This window comes from Rhinopithecus roxellana, chromosome 16 (genome assembly GCF_007565055.1).
Source record: "Rhinopithecus roxellana isolate Shanxi Qingling chromosome 16, ASM756505v1, whole genome shotgun sequence".
Taxonomy (NCBI): Eukaryota; Metazoa; Chordata; class Mammalia; order Primates; family Cercopithecidae; genus Rhinopithecus; species Rhinopithecus roxellana.
The window spans coordinates 73,087,362-73,108,084 of NC_044564.1; the positions used below are offsets into that span (position 1 = coordinate 73,087,362).

The window sequence follows — 20,723 nt, forward strand, 5'->3', positions numbered from 1 at the left end:
TTCGCTTGTCATATGTCTGACAAGAAGTAAGGAAATAGAGAATTGGAAACAATACTTCCCCCAACTTAATAGAGTTAAATAACAAGAATAATGTTAACAAAAAGAATGAAATAGCTAAACTGTAGAAGATATTTAATGTCAGTCAGACGTTGTTAGTACTTGCAAATCAATCCTCATTTTACCCAATGAAGAGTAGGCCCCCTGTTGCATACATGCTGCACACCTATTATGTGCCGTGGCCCATTAAGTCACGGGAAACATCTGTGACTACAGCAGGCAGTGATAAATTCTAGTATTTTCCCAATTTTTAAGAGAACAACCCTAAGCACAGGGAGCTATTGAACTGTGGAGCCACTGTTGGAACTCAGAAAATCCGATTTAGAGTATTCAGTTCTTTGCTGTGCTCTGGTAATATGTCCTCAGAACCAGGGCTGATTTCTAGACTCTAGTCCACATTTTTCTTTCCAGCAGAGCCCTACTTAAATAATGACAGGGTCTTTCTCTTCTGCTCTTATTCCTCTACTCCACCAAAAACTCCATTTGCTCATGCCAGATATGTTTTGTTATTAAATTGGGCCCCATGTTTGCCACACACCTTTGTGTCATCACCAGGATATAGGCATGCACTAAAATCAGAACTGAACCAACCAAATGAAGCCTCAGAGCTTAGGGAGGGCACATCTAGAAGGGCCCACTAAAGGAGTTAGAGGTGTGGAAATGTAAGCACTTCTGGGGAAGAGAGGAGAGCCCAGTGCATTAGAGGAGATGGACTGAGATGACTGAAGTCTGAATCACCTCACTTGGCAGCTGGTTGATGCCGTTTATGTTGTAGGCCAGAGAGTTTGCTTCTGGGTTGATTGCACATTCTGACTGGAGGAACCTTAATGGCTAAGGACCAATCTTTCAGACAGTTACATTATAGATAGAATTTTTCTTCTGAAAAAAATTAGGAATCTAATGAATGATTTAAAACAATTAAATCCATTAACAAATGTTAAATCAGTAAGGTCTAGAATCTTGAAAATCTATTCATTTTTAACTTTTTACTTTGAAAGAATTTTAGATTTACAGAGAATTGCAAAGACACTACAGAGATTTTGCTTAGGCCTTAACCCAGCTTCTTCTCATGTTAGCAACATACATGACCATGGTATAATGAATCAAAACAAAGAAATGAACATTGGGGCAATATTACTAACTAACATTCAGATTTTACTAAGATTTCCTCAGATTTTTCAAAACCGATGTCTTATCTTATTTCAAGAATCAACCCAGAATCTCACATTGCATTTTCTTGTCATACCTTCAGTCTCCTCCAATCTATAACACATGCTCAGTCTTTCTTTGGCTTTCATGACATTGAAACATTTGAAGAATATTGGTCGTTTATTTCATAGACTGTTCATCAATTTGATTTGTCTGATGTTAACTCATGATTATGCTGAGGTTATGTGTTTAAAGGATTAAAACCACAGAGTTGATCTGATCATCTCATCACACAATATCCAAGATACATGATATTGATATGTTTTATTACTGCTGATGTTAACTTAATCGCTTGGTTAAGATGCTGTTTGCTAGACTTCTGTCCTATAAAGTTACTATTTTTGCCTTCTACACACTACATGGTAGAAGCGTATCACTAAATACAGCCTACACTCAAGTCTCTAATCTAGTTTCTCTCATTCATTTTTATGTCATCTGACATTCTTGGTTATATAGCATAATTAGCCGGTTTAGGATTCACAAATGTTTATGATTTCATGAAGCCAATGCTGTCTATCTTAGAACAACTCTAAATTTAATCAAGAAATAATGCAAGCAATAATATTAAAATGTATAAAAGAATTCTTGAATTTAGGTAGCTCAACCAGAAGAATTAAACGAGTTTCAAAATACCAGAAGTAATATAAGTGTAGCAATTAGTAAGTTTAGCAACCATATTAATACAGAAAAAACCTCAAAACATTGTATTATCAGAATTAACTAGATTTATGGTAGAGCTACATCTATTATCAATAAGAAAAACATAAAATTTCAATAGAATGTTCTGCAATAGTTGCTTGTCACTCTGCAAAAATTAATTTGGATTCTCATGTCATATGAAAAAAATTATAATATATTACATAATTAAATGTAAAAGCATATTTACAAGAACAGAAACTGAATATGTGTAAAATCAAAAGAGTTAAGGAGGCAAGCATGTGGTTCTATTTTCTAGACAGTGCTTGGAAAAATATACATAAACTGTTCAGTGCTTGGTACACAAAGGAAATAAAAAATAAGTATCCACCAAAATATTATGGCTACAATGTATAGGAAATGTTTTGACAATGATTAGGAATTATAAAATTATACATCAATAATGTAAATAACCTACACAGAAACTAGAGTAAATGAAATAACAGGTAAAAGAAAATCAAAATTGTAAAACTTGATTGAAAAAAGAATGTAAACTAGCAAGTAAATGGGTTACTATTGAAATTTACTACCAAGTAATATTAATTAGAATAATGATAAATTACCATTTCAGCCAAATAAATAAGCAACATTTTAAATCAAATGTATAAATAAGTAATAGCTTCAATAAATCAAATATTTAAGATGTTCAGTACAGCATGGGAAATATAGTTAATAATAGTGCATTGTATACTTCAAATTTGCTAAGGGAGTAGATATTATGTGTTCTCACCATGCACAATAAAATGTTATAACTCTGTTAGGTGATGGATGTGTTAATTAACTTGATTGTCAGAATCATGACATAAGAGATAATTATAGCAAAACACTATGTTGTGCACCTTAAATCCATAAATTTAAATTTCTCAACCACATATATACAAAAATGTTTAAAGATTTTGTTCCAATTCATCTATTCTTTGAAAATGATTTTCAGAAAACCCTAACAAAATATGCATGAAGATGTTAACCTCCATTCTCCTACAGGTATCATCATATTTCCCAACTCCACAAACAAGCTTCCCAAGATAATTTTTTATACGCAGTACACCCAAATGCCCTTTTTGTGTGTCTTATTCAACCCACTGCCATCAAGTTTCTGTCCCATTCATTCCACTAAACCAGATCCACCTAAGGTCACTGATGGCATCTGTTTTCCAGTCCATTAGGACAGGTCAGCCTTCATCTTCCCCAAAAACACCACTGTCTACCCCTCATTGTCTCTCCCTCATTCTTTCCTATTTCTCCTTCTAACTGCACTGACCACTCCTCCTAAGTGCTCTTTGCCCTTCACAGACTCTCCTTCTCTGCCCTACCTATGACTGTTGAGGATCTGCAGGACTAAGTTTAGATCCTGTCTCAACGTTCCCTCTATTTATAACCACGTTAGGTGATGGATTCCCTAATATCCATTCTCATGCCCTCAATACCAGACATGCAATAAAAAACCCCAAATTAATACCTTTGCCCGTGGCATTTGTTGTTCATTCTAGACCCATATTCCCAGCTGCCAATAAGATTCTGGAATCACTGTTTCCCTTGGTATCCGTGGGATTTTGGTTCTAAGGCTCCACACCTGTCCTCCAGATACCCAAATCTGTGCATACTCAAGTCCTGCAGTCCCCTTCGTATATGTGAGTTTCACATCCCACAAATACGGTATTTTCTATCCATGTTTAGTTTGACATGCAGAAAATGCAGATATAGAAGGTGAACTGTATTTGAAAAAAAAAAAAAAAACCTGTATAAGTGGGCCTATGCAGTTCAAAAGTTCAAATCCACGCTGTTCAAGGGTCAACTGTACATATATCCCAAGTACCTTAAGAAGGATATCTAATACAGTTTTCCCCTTCCTGTCATCATTTGTACCTAAAGCTTCTGCTAGGAGAATATTGTTTTCCTTTACTTCTTTTCCTAGCATTTAAAAAAATTGCAATAAAGTAAGCATTAGTACTGTTTTTACATCTCTTTCTCTGTAAGACTGAGAGTGCTTCATTCAATTGTATTTCTTAAGGGGTACTCTACAATTTGCCACTTACTTAACTTATACATATAATGTGAATGGAATAAATGAGTAAATACATTTTATCGTCTTTTCTTCAATGTTGTTCAAAATGTGGGTGTGGATTTTGTTTTTAGAAAACATTATTTCAAGATATTTTCCTTAATGAGTAAAACAAATGAGAATTTAATGAATAAAACACATGCAAATTGAATAACATGGAAAGATAAATATATTTGTAAATTTTAATACAAATTAAAGATTTAATTTAACACAAATTAAAGATTAACATGTTATTATATGTAAAATTTCTAAATACTATAAATGAAACAGATGCAGAAAGAGTGGAAATAAGTAAGTCAATAAATGACATTAGGGCAGTCATGTCTGAGGAACCGAAAGCCAGAGTTGAATGTATTTAACATATACTTGCTAAATATTGTTAACAATGTCTTTGCTGAATTTAATTCAATAAATTCTGTGACAAAGGCAGAAATAAGAGTCTGTTGAAATGACCAAAGACACATGTGCAAGTGTGATATGGCGGATTAATCAATGAGAATTATTTCAGGATGACCCCAGGTCTTCATCCTTACTTCTCAGTCCTTGCAAGTTTGTTGATGAAGAGAAGGATTTCATGATTCCACTCTGACAACCTCCCAAGCACAGTCACTATATTTCTTCTCTTTCAGGTAGATTCCCTGGATTCCCTGGAAGTACCTCCTCAAGGCCAGTGTAGGGCCCCAGTCACGCCCACAGATTCTTCCTCTTCTGTTGCCTGCCCTAAGCAAGACTCCAGGCTTTCTAGCTGCTGAGGAAATCCAGTTGGAGCTGGTCCAGGAGGGTCATGTTCCAGGCAGCAGAGGAGTGCTCTGTGGGGAAGAGGCTCAAGATCTGCTGCAACATCTCATGGAGGACAGACACAGCCTGGGCCTTCTGCAACTGGTTGCCATCCACAACTCCAGGAGGAACCTGAAGTCTCTTCTCTTCTTGAGACACAAGAAAACGGAGATTCTCCACATTTGGCCCAGAAGTTCCAAGGTGTTCCTGCTAAGTAGGCCATGGTTGTGAGGCAGATCACAGCTCAGAGATCCAACAGGGCCACAGCTGCAAAGCACCAGGGCCACCAGTAGAAGAAGCAGGAGAACCATTGGGAAACGAGGGTGCTGCTGGCCTGGCTGAGCTCGAGTCTGGATGAACATTGGACTCCAGGTTCTCTGAAGGCATTCTTTTTATGTATGACTTATAGTGGGAAACAAAAAGTTTTCAGCGTTGGCCAAGATGGCCACCCAGAAGCTGCTAGCATGTGCCACTCTCATGGAGAGAAATGGAAGAGGCAAGTAAATACAGCACCTTCAACTGAAACATCCAGGTACATACTTTCAGACTCAAGAAAACAACTTGACCCATGGAGAACAGAGCAAAGCAAGACAGGATGACTGCCTACCCAGGAGTGACACAGAGCCAGGGGAGCCTCTCCCACCCAGGGAAGTGGTGAGTAAGTGAGCAGCCCTGAGGACCCATGCTTCCTCCACAGATCTTTGCAATCCTCAGATCAGGAGATCTCCTAGTGAACCCACTCTACCACAGCCTTCAGTCTGACATGCAGGGCTACTTGGTGTTTCAGCAGAGCAGCCGCTCAGGCATGCATGGGGACCCTGGAGTCTTAGCTACCCAGGCCTCCCACAAAAGAAGCTATAACTCCAGCCAAGCAGGAGGCTAGACCCCTTTACATACCCCTAGGAAAGGGGTTTCATCCAGGGGCTGAGCAGTGACAAGTGGCAGTCCCCCCTTCCATGGCCTGTCTCAGGGTAAGACCCACTGGCTTGGGAATCCAGCCAGCCACTGGTAGCAGCCTCACACCTCCCTGACATGGTGCTCCCAGCGGCAGGGTGTGGGCTGCCGTCTTTGCTGTCTCACAGCCTTAGCTATTGAAGCCTTTGGGTTGTAGGGAATCCAAGGCAGCTAAGGACTGGAGCAGCCACCCAGCACAGCCCAGCAGCTCTACAGAGAAGCAGTCAGACTGCTTATTCACGTGGATCACAAATCCTGTTCCTTTTCATTGGGTGGAATCTCCACAGTGGGGTCTCCACTCACCTCCACCAGTGTTTTCAGGCGGACAGCAATTTCGAATGTCCGTGGGATGGTGCTCCCAAAGGGAGGGGTAGGTCGCCATTGTTGCTGTTTAACTGCCTTAGCCATTCTTGCAAATGCCATTCTTCTGTGCTGGGAGTGGTAGCAGACCCCCAGCACAGCACAGCTGCTCTACCAAAAGGTGGCCAGACTGTTTTTTCAGCTGAGTCCTTGATGCTGTTTTTCCTCAGTGGGCGGGATATCCCAGCTGGGGTCTCCAGTCACTTCCTGCAGGTATGTTGCAGCAGGCAACAGGTTTCACCTCTCTGGAACAGAGCTCCCAGAGGGAAGGGCAGGCCCCCATCTTCACTGTTTCATAGCCTTCACTGTTGATACCTTCAGGTACTGAAAAATGCAAGGTGACTATGGTCTGGAGTAGACTCCAGCATATTGCAGCAGCCCTATGGAAAACTGGCCAGACTGTTTGTTCTGTGGATCCCTGATCCCATATCTCCTCACTGGGTGTGTCTGCCAGGCCTGGGTCTGCAGCCACCAGCTGGGGCTATCGAGCCAATAGCAGCTCTGCAACTCCCTGGAACAGAGCTCCCAGTGAGAAGGGTGAGTTGTCATCTTTGCTCTCTCACAGCTCTTGCCATTGCTGTCTCCAGGCTCTGGAGAGTCTGCAGGGAACAGGGGGTGGTTCAGATCCCCAGCACAGAGCTACTACCTCACAGAAGAGTGGCCAGACTGTTCTCCATGCAGTTCCTGGTTGTCACCTCTCCTCATTGGCCAGGGCCAGCTGACCAGAGACTCTAGTACAGGCACCCTTCCCCTGCCTCATCACCTCAATCAGGCAGTCCAGCATTTCTCCAAGGAAAAAATACCAGAGTCAACCCTCAACCCATCCACCACTACCATTGCAGTGGGACAGCCCCAGCAGCCCCCTGGCTGGGGAAGGAACAAATGGCCTAGTCACTACACTGGCACCTCCAGCACACCATAGCCACCATAGAAAGAGGAATTCAGCCCCTCTTCCCTGGGAATCCCCATCCTATTCTTCAGGAGGCAGGGCCCCCAGCCCGTGTCTGCAGAACAGTCACCCCACCCACGGCTGAGCATATCCACTGGTAGTTGCCTGGAGTTTCCCTGGGGAGAGGCTCCCAGAGCCATCCTACCTCTGCCACTGCCACAGCAGCAGTTTTATCCCTGCTGCCTTGAGTCTGGGGAAGAAACAAAGAGCCCGAAGCTCTTTGTTTATAAGCTTACAGCACACCACAGTCACCTGAACTTACAGCACGCTGCAGTTACCATATGGGGAGGAGAAAAGTCTCTGCTCCTGGTGAGATTTTCACCTTTTGTTTCCCAAAAAGTGAAACCCCAAGCTTACACCAGCAGTGCAGCCACCTCACCCCTCTGGCTATACACTCTCATTAACATGGCTTCACATTTCTTGGAGGTGGAGAAACCAGGGGCAAAAGGAAGCCTGTCTACCGTTGCCTCTGCAGTGGTGCCACCCCAGCTACCTTGGGACTAATGACGCATCAAAGACCCCAAGTGCCTTATCCATACCTCCAACAAGCTGCAGTCAACCCAAGAGAGGAGGCCAGTCTGTCTCCCATTGGTCAACCACCCACCCCTGACGTCACCAGTCAGGGAACCACTGGCTTGGGCCCACAGCACAGACACCCCCATTCCAGGCAGATTGCACTGAGTGACTGCTGGCCTGCATCTCTGGGGTGGAGCCCCCAGGAGACAAGCAAAAGACTCTCAGTTACAACTACTACTAAGGTCCCTTCCTTCGATGCCTCCAAGTTGGGGAGAAAACATTAACCCTGACATAACCCCAGAGCTGTTGTGGGCAGCCCGGGAGTGCCAAGATACAAGCGACAGTCAACACTCAAGTGGGAGAGGAGCCCACAGTTTCATAGCATTGAGCAGGAGCACGGCTGCAACCATGAGGAAATATAGGGGAGCCACATGACTGAGCAAGAGCCTGACAACTGACCACCACACCTAAGAGTTACCTACTAGATCATACCCAAAGCTTCAACACTAAAAAATCTCACTAACATACCCTCATTAAACCAAAGACAAGTCAACTACAAATAAAGACCCTGCACAAAGCTACAGCCCTGTGAAAACATCCAGAAAAGAAGTCCATTTATTGATTGAACTCAAGCTACACTCCCATATGCAGAGATGAGAAAGAACCAATGCAAGAACTACAGTAACTCAAATGGACGGAGTTTCTTACGTCCTCCAAATAATCACACTAGTTCTCCAACAAGGGTTCTTAACCAAAATAAGTTAGCTACAATGACAGAAATATAACTCAGAATATGGATAGAAAGGAATTTCATTGAGATTCCTGAAAACAGTAAAACCTAAATCAAGGAAACTAAGAATCACAATCAAAGGATACAGGAGCCGACAGACAAAACAGCTAGTATGAAAAACAACCTAATGGACCTAATAGATGTGAAAAACACATTACAAGAGTTTCACAATGCAATCACAAGTATTAACAGCAGAATAGACCAAGCTGAGGAAAGAATCTCAGGTCTTGAAGGCTGGCTCTCTGAAATAAGACAGTCAGACAAAACTAAAGAAAATAAATGAAGAGCAATGAACAAAACCTCCAAGAAACAGGGGACTGTATAAAGAGGCCAAATCTAGGAATCACTTGCATCCTTAAGAGAGACAGGGAGAAAGCAAACAACTTGGAAAATATATTTCAGGATATCATCTATGAAAAGTTCCACAACCTTGATAGAGAGACCAAAAGTCAAATACCCTTGAAATCTACACCCAGATTGGCAGGCTGTTCTAATTCCTAGTGTTGCACAATACATAGAGGAAGGGATAAGTTAGGAGGTCCCGGGGAGGCTGCACAGTGTGGAGGAAAGGGACTCATCCTGACCCTTTTTCTTTCCCCATAGCTGTCCATTGGCCCAAGAGGACAGGTCCTGCCTGAAGCTGGGAGTATTTTTTCTCTCTAAGACGCAAAAGTTAGGGAAATGGCCTAATTCCAGTACCGGGGTCAGTTCTTTCTTGGGAAGAGCCTCTCTTTAGCTATGAAGATACATCTCCTGCAAGGAGGCCTACTTCTCATGAACAGCGTGCTCTCCACAGACTTGGCTGCTGTCTTGGTGCATTTTGACCAGTTGGTGGCTCTCTTTCCCTGTAAATGTTTAACAGTCTCCAAGTAAATGGAACCTGCCTTTTATTTCCTTTTTTGCTAAGTTACTGTTATGTCATTGTAACAGGGACATTGCCTCTTTTTCAGAAATATTCATCATAAGAAAGGAAGGAGAGTATTTTATAAAAGAGCTTCTGAAAAACCTAGAACTTTCACTGAACTTCTTTCATTTGTGATTTTGTACTCTTAATGGGAAAGTGATGGATAAAACCCACAAGAGAACTGAAAACAGCTGTGTGAAGAGGCAGTGCAGGCTAATGATGAGTGAAGAAGAGAGCACAGTGCCGATTTCTAGAGGAAGAGGAAGGAAACTAATGTGATATGGGAGTGAAAAATGTGATACGGAGAAGCAGGGAGGAAAGGGGAAAGTGTCAGCTTCCAGAATCAGCAAAGATGTATATTTTACTTACGTTTAGCAGATTACCTTCATATGGGAGTGTGCTCTGGAATTCTGAGAGCCAGGAAATGAATGTGCCAGGTGCCAGAATCAGTTAACCATCAACACGTGTATTCTGCACTTCACTCTAGATGCTGCTCCTCTGTCAGGTATTTCTACAAGCCACCATTTCCTGACTGAATATAAATAGGACTTTGAAATGAGGTGAGACAATTTTTCAGCCTCTCTAGAATTCATGACAGAATTCTGTTTTTTTAGGCTGCCTAAAAAAATATATGCAAGCAGAATGGAATTTCAGTGTAAAATAATTTATTGTTATTTATACCAGATGTGTAAATTTTGTATTGGGATTTCCTTAATCATTATTAATCTCCTCTTTCCCTCAATTATACACAGCCATATCCTGCTCTCTTAAATTCCTTGGTTGTATTTTCACCTGATTTTGACCAACTTCCTTTCTTTATTTCTTCTCTTTTTTTTTTTAAATTTTGCTTTAAGTTCTGGGATACATGTGCAGAACGTGCAGATTTGTTCCATAGGTATATGTGTGCCATGGTGGTTTGCTGCACCTATCAACTCGTCACCTAGCTATTAGCACAATTTTTTTTAATCCAGTCTATCATTGATGGGCATTTGGGTTGGTTTCGTGTCTTTGCTACTGTAAACAGTGCTGCAATAAGCATACATGTGCGTGTATTTTTGTAATAGAATGATTTATATTCCTTTGGGTATGTACTCAGCAATGGGATTGCTGGGTCAAATGGTATTTCTGGTTCTAGATCCTTGATGAGTTGCCACACTGTCTTCCACAATGGTTTAACTAATTTACATTCCTACCAACAGTGTAAAAGCTTTCCTATTTTTCCACAGCTTCACCAGCATCTGTTATTTCCTGACTTTTTAGTAATTGCCATTCTGAGTGGCATGAGATGGTATCTCATTGTGGTTTTCATTTGCATTTCTCTAATGATCAGTGATGTTGAGCTTTTTTCATGTTTATTGGCTACATAAAAGTCTTCTTTTGAGAAGTGTCTGTTCGTGTCCTTTACCAAATTTTTGATGGTTTTTTTTTTTTTTTTTTTTTTTTTTTGTAAATTTGTTTAAGTTCTTTGTACATTCTGGATATTAGACCTTTGTCAGATGGGTAGACCACAAAAATTTTCTCCCATTCTGTAGGCTGCCTGTTTGGTCTGATGATTCATAGTTTCTTTTGCTGTGCAGAAGCTCTTTAATTAGATGCCATTTGTTAATTTTAGCTTTTGTTGCAGTTGGTTTTGGTGATTTCATCATAAAATCTTTGCCCATGCCTATGTCCTGAATGCTATTGCCTAAGTTTTCTTCTAGGGTTTTTATGGTTTTGGGTTTTACATTTAAGTGTTTAATCCATCCTGAGTTAATTTTTATATAAGGCGTAAGGAAGGGGTCCAGTTTCAGTTTTATGCTTATGGCTCTTCAGTTTTCCCAGCATCATTTATTAAATAGGGAATCCTTTCCCCATTCCTAAAATATTGAGAAAGAGAATCTCTTTTCCAGTTTCCCATTTTATTTTATGAAAGAAATGTGTTAGTTTTTACCAACATTTAACAGAGAATTAATCAAAATAATGATCAATTACTATTGTAAATAATTTTATATTTTATGCTTTAAAAATATAAAATATTAGATGTATTAATATGATTTACCAATGCATCAAATGTATGAAAATTATTCAGTGACATATATTTTCAAAAAGGAAACACTATGCAGATAAAAGATAATCCACATTTTTGGGGAGTGCAACCTTATTACTTCCCTCCATTGCAGAGGCAGATCTCTCACAATTTTCTATATGTGTTATCCTGATTTTCTTTTCGGATTCACTCTTCTGCCTACCCTAGTATGGCTTCTGCTGATTAATTCTATCAATCCAGCTCTCAGTCAGCTCTGCACTGCCATCTCTTTTCTTGCTGTAGTGCTCAGTTTTAATTCACATTTTTCATAAGTCTATTGATTCTTTTTCCAAGCACATTTATTTTCTAAATACGCTTTTATCACCATTCCCTCTTGTCCTTCTGCTGTTAAGGTATTCCACCTCTGTTTTCTTTGTGTCTCTGCTGTTCCCCCACTTTAGTGGTGGAAGGTCCTCAGAATCCAGTTTAAGTCTTTTTTTCCCTCTCCACTTGCTCCCCACATGGACAGCCATTCCATTTCATTTTTGGCTTTTCCATTGCCAGTTAGGAACTTCCAGATATGGTATTCCTTGAAAACTGCAAACTCATTTATCTGACTGGCAATGTACATTTTCAATTACATGTTGAAAGTCAGTTTACAGAGAATATCTCTGCTTTAATTTCCAGACATGTCTCAATCTACCTTCTGCTAAGAGGAATTCATTGCTTTTTCACTTCTTCATATTACAGCAGTTAGCATAAGTGATATTAATTCAGCATTATTATTGTTTTTAGATTTATTTCTGGACAAAAATCAAAGATACAAAAGACCAGGAACTGTAGTTTTTATGTTCATGTTTGTATCCTGATGACAACATACAACCTGGTACAGAAAAATACATTTTTCTATACCTTAAATAAAATTATGATAGGTAACTTAATTAAATCATCTATTTTTAAGTCAGGTTGTACAGTCAGGCTTGGTATTTTATCTTAAAGAATAAAACAAACACAAGACATTTTGTAAGGTAAAAATTTAATGAAAAAGGAAATTAATATATTGGCTAAATATGAAGAGCATATATTATTACATTAACCACAATGTAAAGGTACACATGATATTACATAAAAATAATTTAAATCTTAAAAATATGTAAATAATAAATATTTAAATAAACAGATGAACAGAGACATCAGCACGGTCTTCTGTAAACGACTAGCGTGCCTGCACAGGGAAACACGATGCTTCTTTACACTCCTGAAAACATTAGAAAATTTTGATTCAACTCGTGGTGGTTATAGGAGAAATGAGTCTTTGAAATGGAAGAACTCATGAATGTGTGAGATGACATGTCCATCAATGAGGATAATTTCCATGTTGAACCAGTTTTCAATCCTTCTTCCTTAATCTTTTTTGCAAGTTTGTTGAAAAAGAGAGGGATCTCATGATTTCTGCTCTGACAACCTCCCAGGCACAACGGCTGTATTTCTTCTCCATCAGATAGAGAGTGATTCTTTGGAAGTATTTCTTCACAGCCAGGATGGAGTCCTCATTCATCAAGGGAGTCTCTTCTATCCCAGGCTCTGCTATCACACAGGCTTTAAGGTCATTCAGTTGCTGGTAAAGTTCCGTGGAAAATTTTTCTAGGAGATTCTGTTCCCAAGCAGCAGATGAGTCCTTTGTGCTGAAGAGATTGAAGGTCTGCTGGATCATCTCATGGAGGACAGAGATGGCTTGAGCCTTCTGGAACTGGTTGCCATCAAACTCCTCCTGGGGGAATGCAAAGTCATGTCTGTCCTTCAGGCAGGAGAAAGGAGAGATTCTTCCCATTTGTGCCAGGAGTATCAAGGCCCTCCTATGACCCAGGCTGTGGGTCTGAGGCAGATCACAGCCCAGAGAGCAGATGGATTTGTAGCTGAGCACCACCATGGCCATCAGTAAAGAAAAGGACAGGGCCATTGGGATGTTGCAAATATTGCTAGGCTACTTGAGGTGGGTAACCTTGAACCTTGGCCTCTAGGTTTTCTGAAGGCTTTACTCTGTGCATGGATCTTAAATAGTGAACATACTAATTTCCATTTTCTAAATGCTCTAGTTTTACTTTCCATCTCTGTTTTTGCTTTCTTTTTTCACTCTCTACATGTGTTTAAACATGTTTTTCATCATTGCCTATTTTTCCCCTGCACTCAAAACATTTTATGGTGTTTTTTTCTAATTGAAATCTTCATGAACTTTTAATAACACAGATTTGGCATATCTATTTATGTATACTGTGTACACCTGTACTTCACAGATAAAAAATATAAACTTTGCTCTTTTTATTCGATGTAAAGTTAAGAATGACAGAAAAGTTAAACTAAAATCTAAGTTTAAAAGTTATTGACATTTAACTTAATTTGATGAGTATAATTGTGGAATAACTTTTAATGTAATTTGTTCATGTAAATTTTGTTGTGTGAAATTACATATGCAAAATAAAAATCTATATAAATTCACATTAATAATATGAATGTAATTATCTACCTAATCATTCAAAACTGCTAAAAATGTGAATAATTTTTTAAAAATTTCTCATAGTGTATGAAGCTTTGAATTTTCCTTTATATGAGAAAATAATTTGTAAACTTCACTAGCTGCAGTGTTCATCCAGGTATTGCCAACACTGTTTTCTTTTCAGTACTTAACATAAATATTGATGTGTTGACTAACTTTAGTAGAAATAAATCATATAATATAAGCTATTTGCATTTAATTCTCAAAGTCTACAAAACACCCTGAAAAACTGAGGATCAAACATAAGTAATAACCATAAGATAGTCAATGACAGCCCAAAGGTATGCAGGCTAAAACCACAAAGTGTGATAAGACTTTAAGATCCAGCAGAAAAATTGACAGAAAGTCCTATAATCACAGTCATCTATTTGCCCTAGGTTTGTGACACTGATCTTGCAAATATTTGTGTATCCTCCTCAACTCAATATCAGTGCTTCTCATGTGATACACAACAATACCCAATGAGAAAGATGTATATTAAGCAATCAAATTTTGTTGGATAGACTTGTTGGAGAGTCACAAACTATTGTAATATGTCAGATTTGTTTATACTATGAGAACTAATTTTTGTACCCTTCGAAGAAGTATCACTCCAATAAACATATGTGACTTAGAAAATACTATCAATTAAATCACTGTCATTTTTCAAAGGTTTTCAGGAGTTCTTATCCAAGTCAATTCTTATTGAATAAAAAAGACCATCTTTGCAAAATCATAAATTTACAAATATTGAATATTATCATGTAAAGAATTAACTTTCAGAGTGGTTCTGAACTCTAACTTTTTATTTTGCATAAGAAGTTAGTTTGTCTTGGCCCTATGGATACTGAGTCCTTAAATGGAATGAGCTCTGCTTTAGCAAATCAGCTACATAGTCAGTGGAGTTTTTACTAGTTTCTCATTTTTTCTTCTACTAGGAAGTGTTCAAGAATGAGGCTATTTTGCTTCATCATGGCCATATTTGCTGGGATTATAATAGACAATGACAAAAGTTTCCATTCAGCTCTTACTGAGAGTCAATAATGCCCATTTAGTTTACTGCTAAAATCAGTGGGATTCTAGTTTTTTTAAGGTGCATGTAGATCTGGGGATCCCAATTGCAAGAGCAGCACAATATCATCCTCTGCCCAGCACTATATTAACCATTTATGACTTCATCGCTGATCTGCCCTCTACTTTGTTATAATTGAAAATAACCAGCCTGGTGTCAAATACAGATTCACATGTCTAAATTCAAACTCTCCCATTCACACAGTTTATAGGAATCAGACAAGTTACTATTCCCAAAAGTAGGGAATAATAGCCTCTGTCCCCCAGATAATCCTACAGCTTTCCTTCCCTGGATCAAATCCCCAGAATGTGTATGTGAACTGTAAATACTTGTGACATCATTTTTCCACCACTGGCTTGGGCCCACAGCACAGACACCCCCATTCCAGGCAGATTGCACTGAGTGACTGCTGGCCTGCATCTCTGGGGTGGAGCCCCCAGGAGACAAGCAAAAGACTCTCAGTTACAACTACTACTAAGGTCCCTTCCTTCGATGCCTCCAAGTTGGGGAGAAAACATTAACCCTGACGTAACCCCAGAGCTGTTGTGGGCAGCCCGGGAGTGCCAAGATACAAGCGACAGTCAACACTCAAGTGGGAGAGGAGCCCACAGTTTCATAGCATTGAGCAGGAGCACGGCTGCAACCATGAGGAAATATAGGGGAGCCACATGACTGAGCAAGAGCCTGACAACTGACCACCACACCTAAGAGTCACCTACTAGATCATGCCCAAAGCTTCAACCCTAAAAAAATCTCACTAACATACCCTCATTAAACCAAAGACAAGTAAGCTACAAATACAGACCCTGCACAAAGCTACAGCCCTGTGAAAACATCCAGAAAAGAAGTCTATTTATTGATTGAACTCAAGCTACACTCCCATATGCAGAGATGAGAAAGCACCAATGCAAGAACTACAGTAACTCTAAGTAGAGTTTCTTATGTCCTCCAAATAATCACACTAGTTCTCCAACAAGGGTTCTTAACCAAAATGAGTTAGCTACAATGACAGAAATATAACTCAGAATATGGATAGAAAGGAATTTCATTGAGATTCAGGAAAACAGTAAAACCTAAACCAAGGAAACTAAGAATCACAAAGGATGCAGGAGCCGACAGACAAAACAGCCAGTATGAAAAAGAACCCAATGGACCTAATAGATGTGAAAAACACACTGCAAGAATTTCACAATGCAATCACAAGTATTAACAGCAGAATAGACCAAGCTGATGATAGAAACTCAGGACTTGAAGACAGGCTCCCTGAAATAAAACAGTCAGACAAAAGTAAAGAAAAAAGAGTGAAGAGCAACAAACAAAACCTCCAAGGAACAGGGGACTGTATAAAGAGGCCAAATCTAGGAATCACTTGCATCCTTAAAAGAGACAGGGAGAAAGCAAACAACTTGGGGAAAGTAATGGATAAACCCACAAGAGAACTGGAAACAGCTGTATGAAGCGGCAGTGCAGGCTAATGATGAGTGAAGAAGAGAGCACAGTGCCGATTTCTAGAGGAAGAGGAAGGAAACTAATGTGATACGGGAGTGAAAATGTGATACGGAAAAGCAAGGAGGAAAGGGGAAATTGTGTCAGCTCCCAGAACCAGCAAAGATGTATATTTTACTTAAGTTTAGGAGATTACCTTCATATGGGAGTGTACTCTGGAATTCCGAGAGCCAGGAAACGAATGTGCCAGGTGTCAGAATCAGTTAACCATCAACACGTGTATTCTGCACTTCACTCTAGATGCTGCTCCTCTGTCAGGTATTTTTACAAGCCACCATTTCCTGACTGAATATAAATAGGACTTTGAAATGAGGTGAGACAATTTTTCAGCCTCTCCAGAATTTATGACAGAATTCTGGTTTTATTTATTTATTTTTTTAGGCTGCCTAAAAAAATATATGCAAGCAGAATGGAATTTCAATGTAAAATAATTTATTGTTATTTATAACTGATGTGTAAATTTTGTATTGGGGTTTCCTAAATAATTATTAATCTTCTCTTTTCCTCAATTATACACAACCATCTCCTGCTCTCTTAAATTCCTTGGTTCATGTTGTATTTTCACCTGATTTTGACCAACTTCCTTTTTTATTTTATTTTTTTTTTTTGATTTTGCTTTAAGTTCTGGGATACATGTGCAGAATGTGCAGATTTGTTCCATAGGTATATGTGTGCCATGGTGGTTTGCTGCACCTATCAAGTCGTCACCTAGGTTTTAAGCACAATCTTTTTTAATCCTGTCTGTCATTGACGGGCATTTGGATTGGTTTCTTGTCTTTGCTATTGTAAATAGTGCTGCAATAAACATACACTTGCATGATTTTATAATAGAATGACTTACGTTCCTTTGGGTATATACTCAGGAATGGGATTGCTGGGTCAAATGGTGTTTCTAGGTTCTAGATCCTTGATGAATCGCCACACTGCCTTCCACAATGGTTGAAGTAATTTACATTCCTACCAACAGTGTGAAAGCTTTCCTAATTCTCCACAGCTTCACCAGCATCTGTTATTTCCTGACTTTTTAGTAATTGCCATTCTGAGTGGCATGAGTTGGTATCTCATTGTGGTTTTGATTTGCATTTCTCTAATGATCAGTGATATTGAGCTTTTTTCATGTTTATTGGCTGCATAAATGTCTTCTTTTGAGAAGTGTCTGTTCATGTCCTTTGACAGCTTTTTGATGGGGCTTTTGTTTTTGTAAATTTGTTTAAGTTCTTTGTACATTCTGGATATTAGACCTTTGTCAGATGGATAGACTGCAAAAATTTTCTCCCATTCTGTAGGTTGCCTGTTCGCTCTGATGATTCATAGTTTCTTTTGCTGTGCAGAAGCTCTTTAATTAGATGCCATTTGTCAATTTTAGCTTTTGTTGCAGTTGGTTTTGGTGATTTCATCATAAAATCTTTGCCCATGCCTATGTCCTGAATGCTGTTGCCTACGTTTTCTTCTAGGGTTTTCGTCGTTTTGGGTTTTACATTTAAGTCTTTAATTCATCTTGAGTTAATTTTTATATAAGGTGCAAGGAAGGGGTCCAGTTTCAGTTTTCTGCATATGACAATCTGGTTTTCCCAGCACCATTTATTAAATAGGGAATCCTTTCCCCATTCCTACAGTATTGAGAAAAAGAATCTCTTTTCCAGTTTCCGATTTTATTTTATGAAAGAAATGTGTTAGTTTTACTGACATTTTACAGAGTATTAATCAAAATAATGATCAATTACTATTGCTAATAATTGTATATTTTGTGCTTTAAATGTATAAAAATTAAATGTATTAATATGATTTACCAATGCATCACATTTATGAAAATTATTCAGTGACATATATTTTCAAAAAGGAAACACTATGCAGATAAAAGATAATCCACATTTTTGGGGAGTGCAACCTTATTGCTTCCCTCCATTGCAGAGGCAGATCTCTCACAATTTTCTATATGTGTTATCCTGATTTTCTTTTCGGATTCACTCTTCTGCCTACCCTAGTATGGCTTCTGCTGATTAATTCTATCAATCCAGCTCTCAGTCAGCTCTGCACTGCCATCTCTTTTCTTGCTGTAGTGCTCAGTTTAAACTCACATTTTCCATAAGTCTGTTGATTCTTTTTCTAAGCACATTTATTTTCTAAATGCGCTTCTATCACCATTCCCTCTTGTCCTTCTGCTGTTAAGGTATTCCACCTCTGTTTTCTTTGTGTCTCTTCTGTTCCCCCACTTTAACGTTGGAAGGTCCTCAGAATCCAGTTTAAGTCTTTTTTTCCTTCTCCACTTGCTTCCCAAATGACAGCCTTCATTTTTGGCCTTTCCATTGCCAGTTAGGAACTTCCAGATATCGTATTCCTTGGAAATTGCAAACTCATATATCTGACTGGCAGTGTACATTTTCAATTACATGTTTGAAAGTCAGTTTACAGAGAATATCTCTGCTTTTAATTCCAGACATGTCTCAATTTACCTTCTGCTATGAATAATTCATTTTTTTTTTTACTTCCTCACGTTACAGCAGTTAGCATAACTGATATTAATTCAACATTATTATTGTTTTTAGATTTCTTTCTGGATAAAATCAAAGATACAAGAGAACAGGAACTATATTTTTTATGTTCCCGTTTATATTTTGAAGGCAACATATAACCCGGTATAGAAAAATGTATTTTTCCATATTTGAATAAAATTATGATAGGTAACTTAATTAAATCATCTATTTTTAAGTCAGGTTGTACAGTCAGGCTTGGCATTTTATCTTAAAGAATAAACAAACAGTGCTCACTCCTGCAGCACATATACTAAGATTGGAACCATACAGAGAAGATTAGCATGGCTCCTGCGCAAGGATGACATGCAAATTTGTGAAGCGTTCCATATTTTTAGCAAACTATTGCAAGAACAGAAAACCAAACACTGCATGTTCTCTCACTCATAGGCAGGAATTGAACAATGAGAACACTTGGACACAGGAAGGGGAACATCACACACCGGGGCCTGTTGTGGGGTTGGGGGAGTGGGGAGGGATAGCATTAGGAGATATACCTAATGTAAATGACGAGTTAATGGGTGCAGCACACCAACATGGCATATGTATACACATGTAACAAACCTGCACATTGTGCACATGTACCCTAGAACTTAGAGTATGATTAAAAAAAAAAAGAATAGAAAACACAAGAAATTATGTATAGTAAAAATTTAATGAAAAAGGAAATTAATATACTGGCTAAGAATATGAAGAACATATGTTATTACATTAACCACAGTGTAAAAGTACACATTATATTACATACAAATAATTTTAATCTTAAAAATAGTTAAATAAATAAATATTTAAATAAATAGATGACACTGCACTCCAGCCTGGGTGACAGAGCGAGACTCTGTCTCAAGAAAAAAAATAAAAATAAATAACAAATAAATAAATACATAGATGAACAGAGACATCAGCATGGTCATCTGTAAAGGACTAGTGCCTGCACAGGTAAACATGATGCTTCTTTACACTCCTGAAAACATTAGAAAATTTTGATTCAACTCGTGGTGGTTATAGGAGAAATGAGTCTTTGAAATGGAAGAACTCATGAAAGTGTGAGACGATATGTCAGTCAATGAGGATCATTTCCATGTTGAACCAGTTTTCAATTCTTCTTCCTTAATCTTTTTTGCAAGTTTGTTGAAAAAGAGAGGGATCTCATGATTTCTGCTCTGACAACCTCCCAGGCACAACGGCTGTATTTCTTCTCCATCAGATAGAGAGTGATTCTTTGGAAGTATTTCCTCACAGCCAGGATGGAGTCCTCATTCATCAGTGGAGTCTCTCCTACCCCGGCCTCCTGTATCACACAGGCTTCCAGGTCATTCAGTTGCTGGTAAAGTTCCGTGGAAAATTTTTCTAGGAGGCTGTGTTCCCAAGCAGCAGATGAGTCCTTTGTGCTGAAGAGATTGAAGGTCTGCTGGATCATCTCATGGAGGACAGAGATGGCTTGAGCCTTCTGGAACTGGTTGCCATCAAACTCCTCCTGGGGGAATGCAAAGTCATGTCTGTCCTTCAGGCAGGAGAAAGGAGAGATTCTTCCCATTTGTGCCAGGAGTATCAAGGCCCTCCTATGACCCAGGCTGTGGGTCTGAGGCAGATCACAGCCCAGAGAGCAGATGGATTTGTAGCTGAGCACCACCATGGCCATCAGTAAAGAAAAGGACAGGGCCATTGGGATGTTGCAAATATTGCTAGGCTACTTGAGGTGGGTAACTTTGAACCTTGGCCTCTAGGTTTTCTGAAGGCTTTGCTCTGGGCATAGGTCTTAAATAGTGAACATACTAATTTCCATTTTCTAAATGCTCTAG

The 20,723-nt window shown here is 39.0% G+C and overlaps 2 protein-coding genes, 1 non-coding gene and 1 pseudogene across 3 annotated transcripts; 1 reads left to right on the forward strand and 3 right to left on the reverse strand.

Moving 5' to 3' along the window:
- Positions 1-4,528: 4,528 nt before the first annotated feature.
- LOC104670291 lies at positions 4,529-5,112 on the reverse strand (annotated as a pseudogene).
- Positions 5,113-12,623: 7,511 nt separating this feature from the next.
- Positions 12,624-13,239, reverse strand: LOC115893973 (interferon alpha-10-like). The gene has a single exon (XM_030920025.1). The coding sequence runs from the start codon at positions 13,237-13,239 to the stop codon at positions 12,670-12,672; it is 570 nt and encodes a 189-aa protein (XP_030775885.1). The 3' UTR covers positions 12,624-12,669.
- Positions 13,240-19,150: 5,911 nt separating this feature from the next.
- LOC115894133 lies at positions 19,151-19,257 on the forward strand. Its single transcript, XR_004054168.1, has one exon. It is a non-coding gene; the product is annotated as a U6 spliceosomal RNA (small nuclear RNA).
- A 526-nt stretch (positions 19,258-19,783) lies between these two features.
- On the reverse strand, positions 19,784-20,723 carry LOC104680728 (interferon alpha-10). The gene has a single exon (XM_010386798.2). The coding sequence runs from the start codon at positions 20,585-20,587 to the stop codon at positions 20,018-20,020; it is 570 nt and encodes a 189-aa protein (XP_010385100.1). The 5' UTR covers positions 20,588-20,723; the 3' UTR covers positions 19,784-20,017.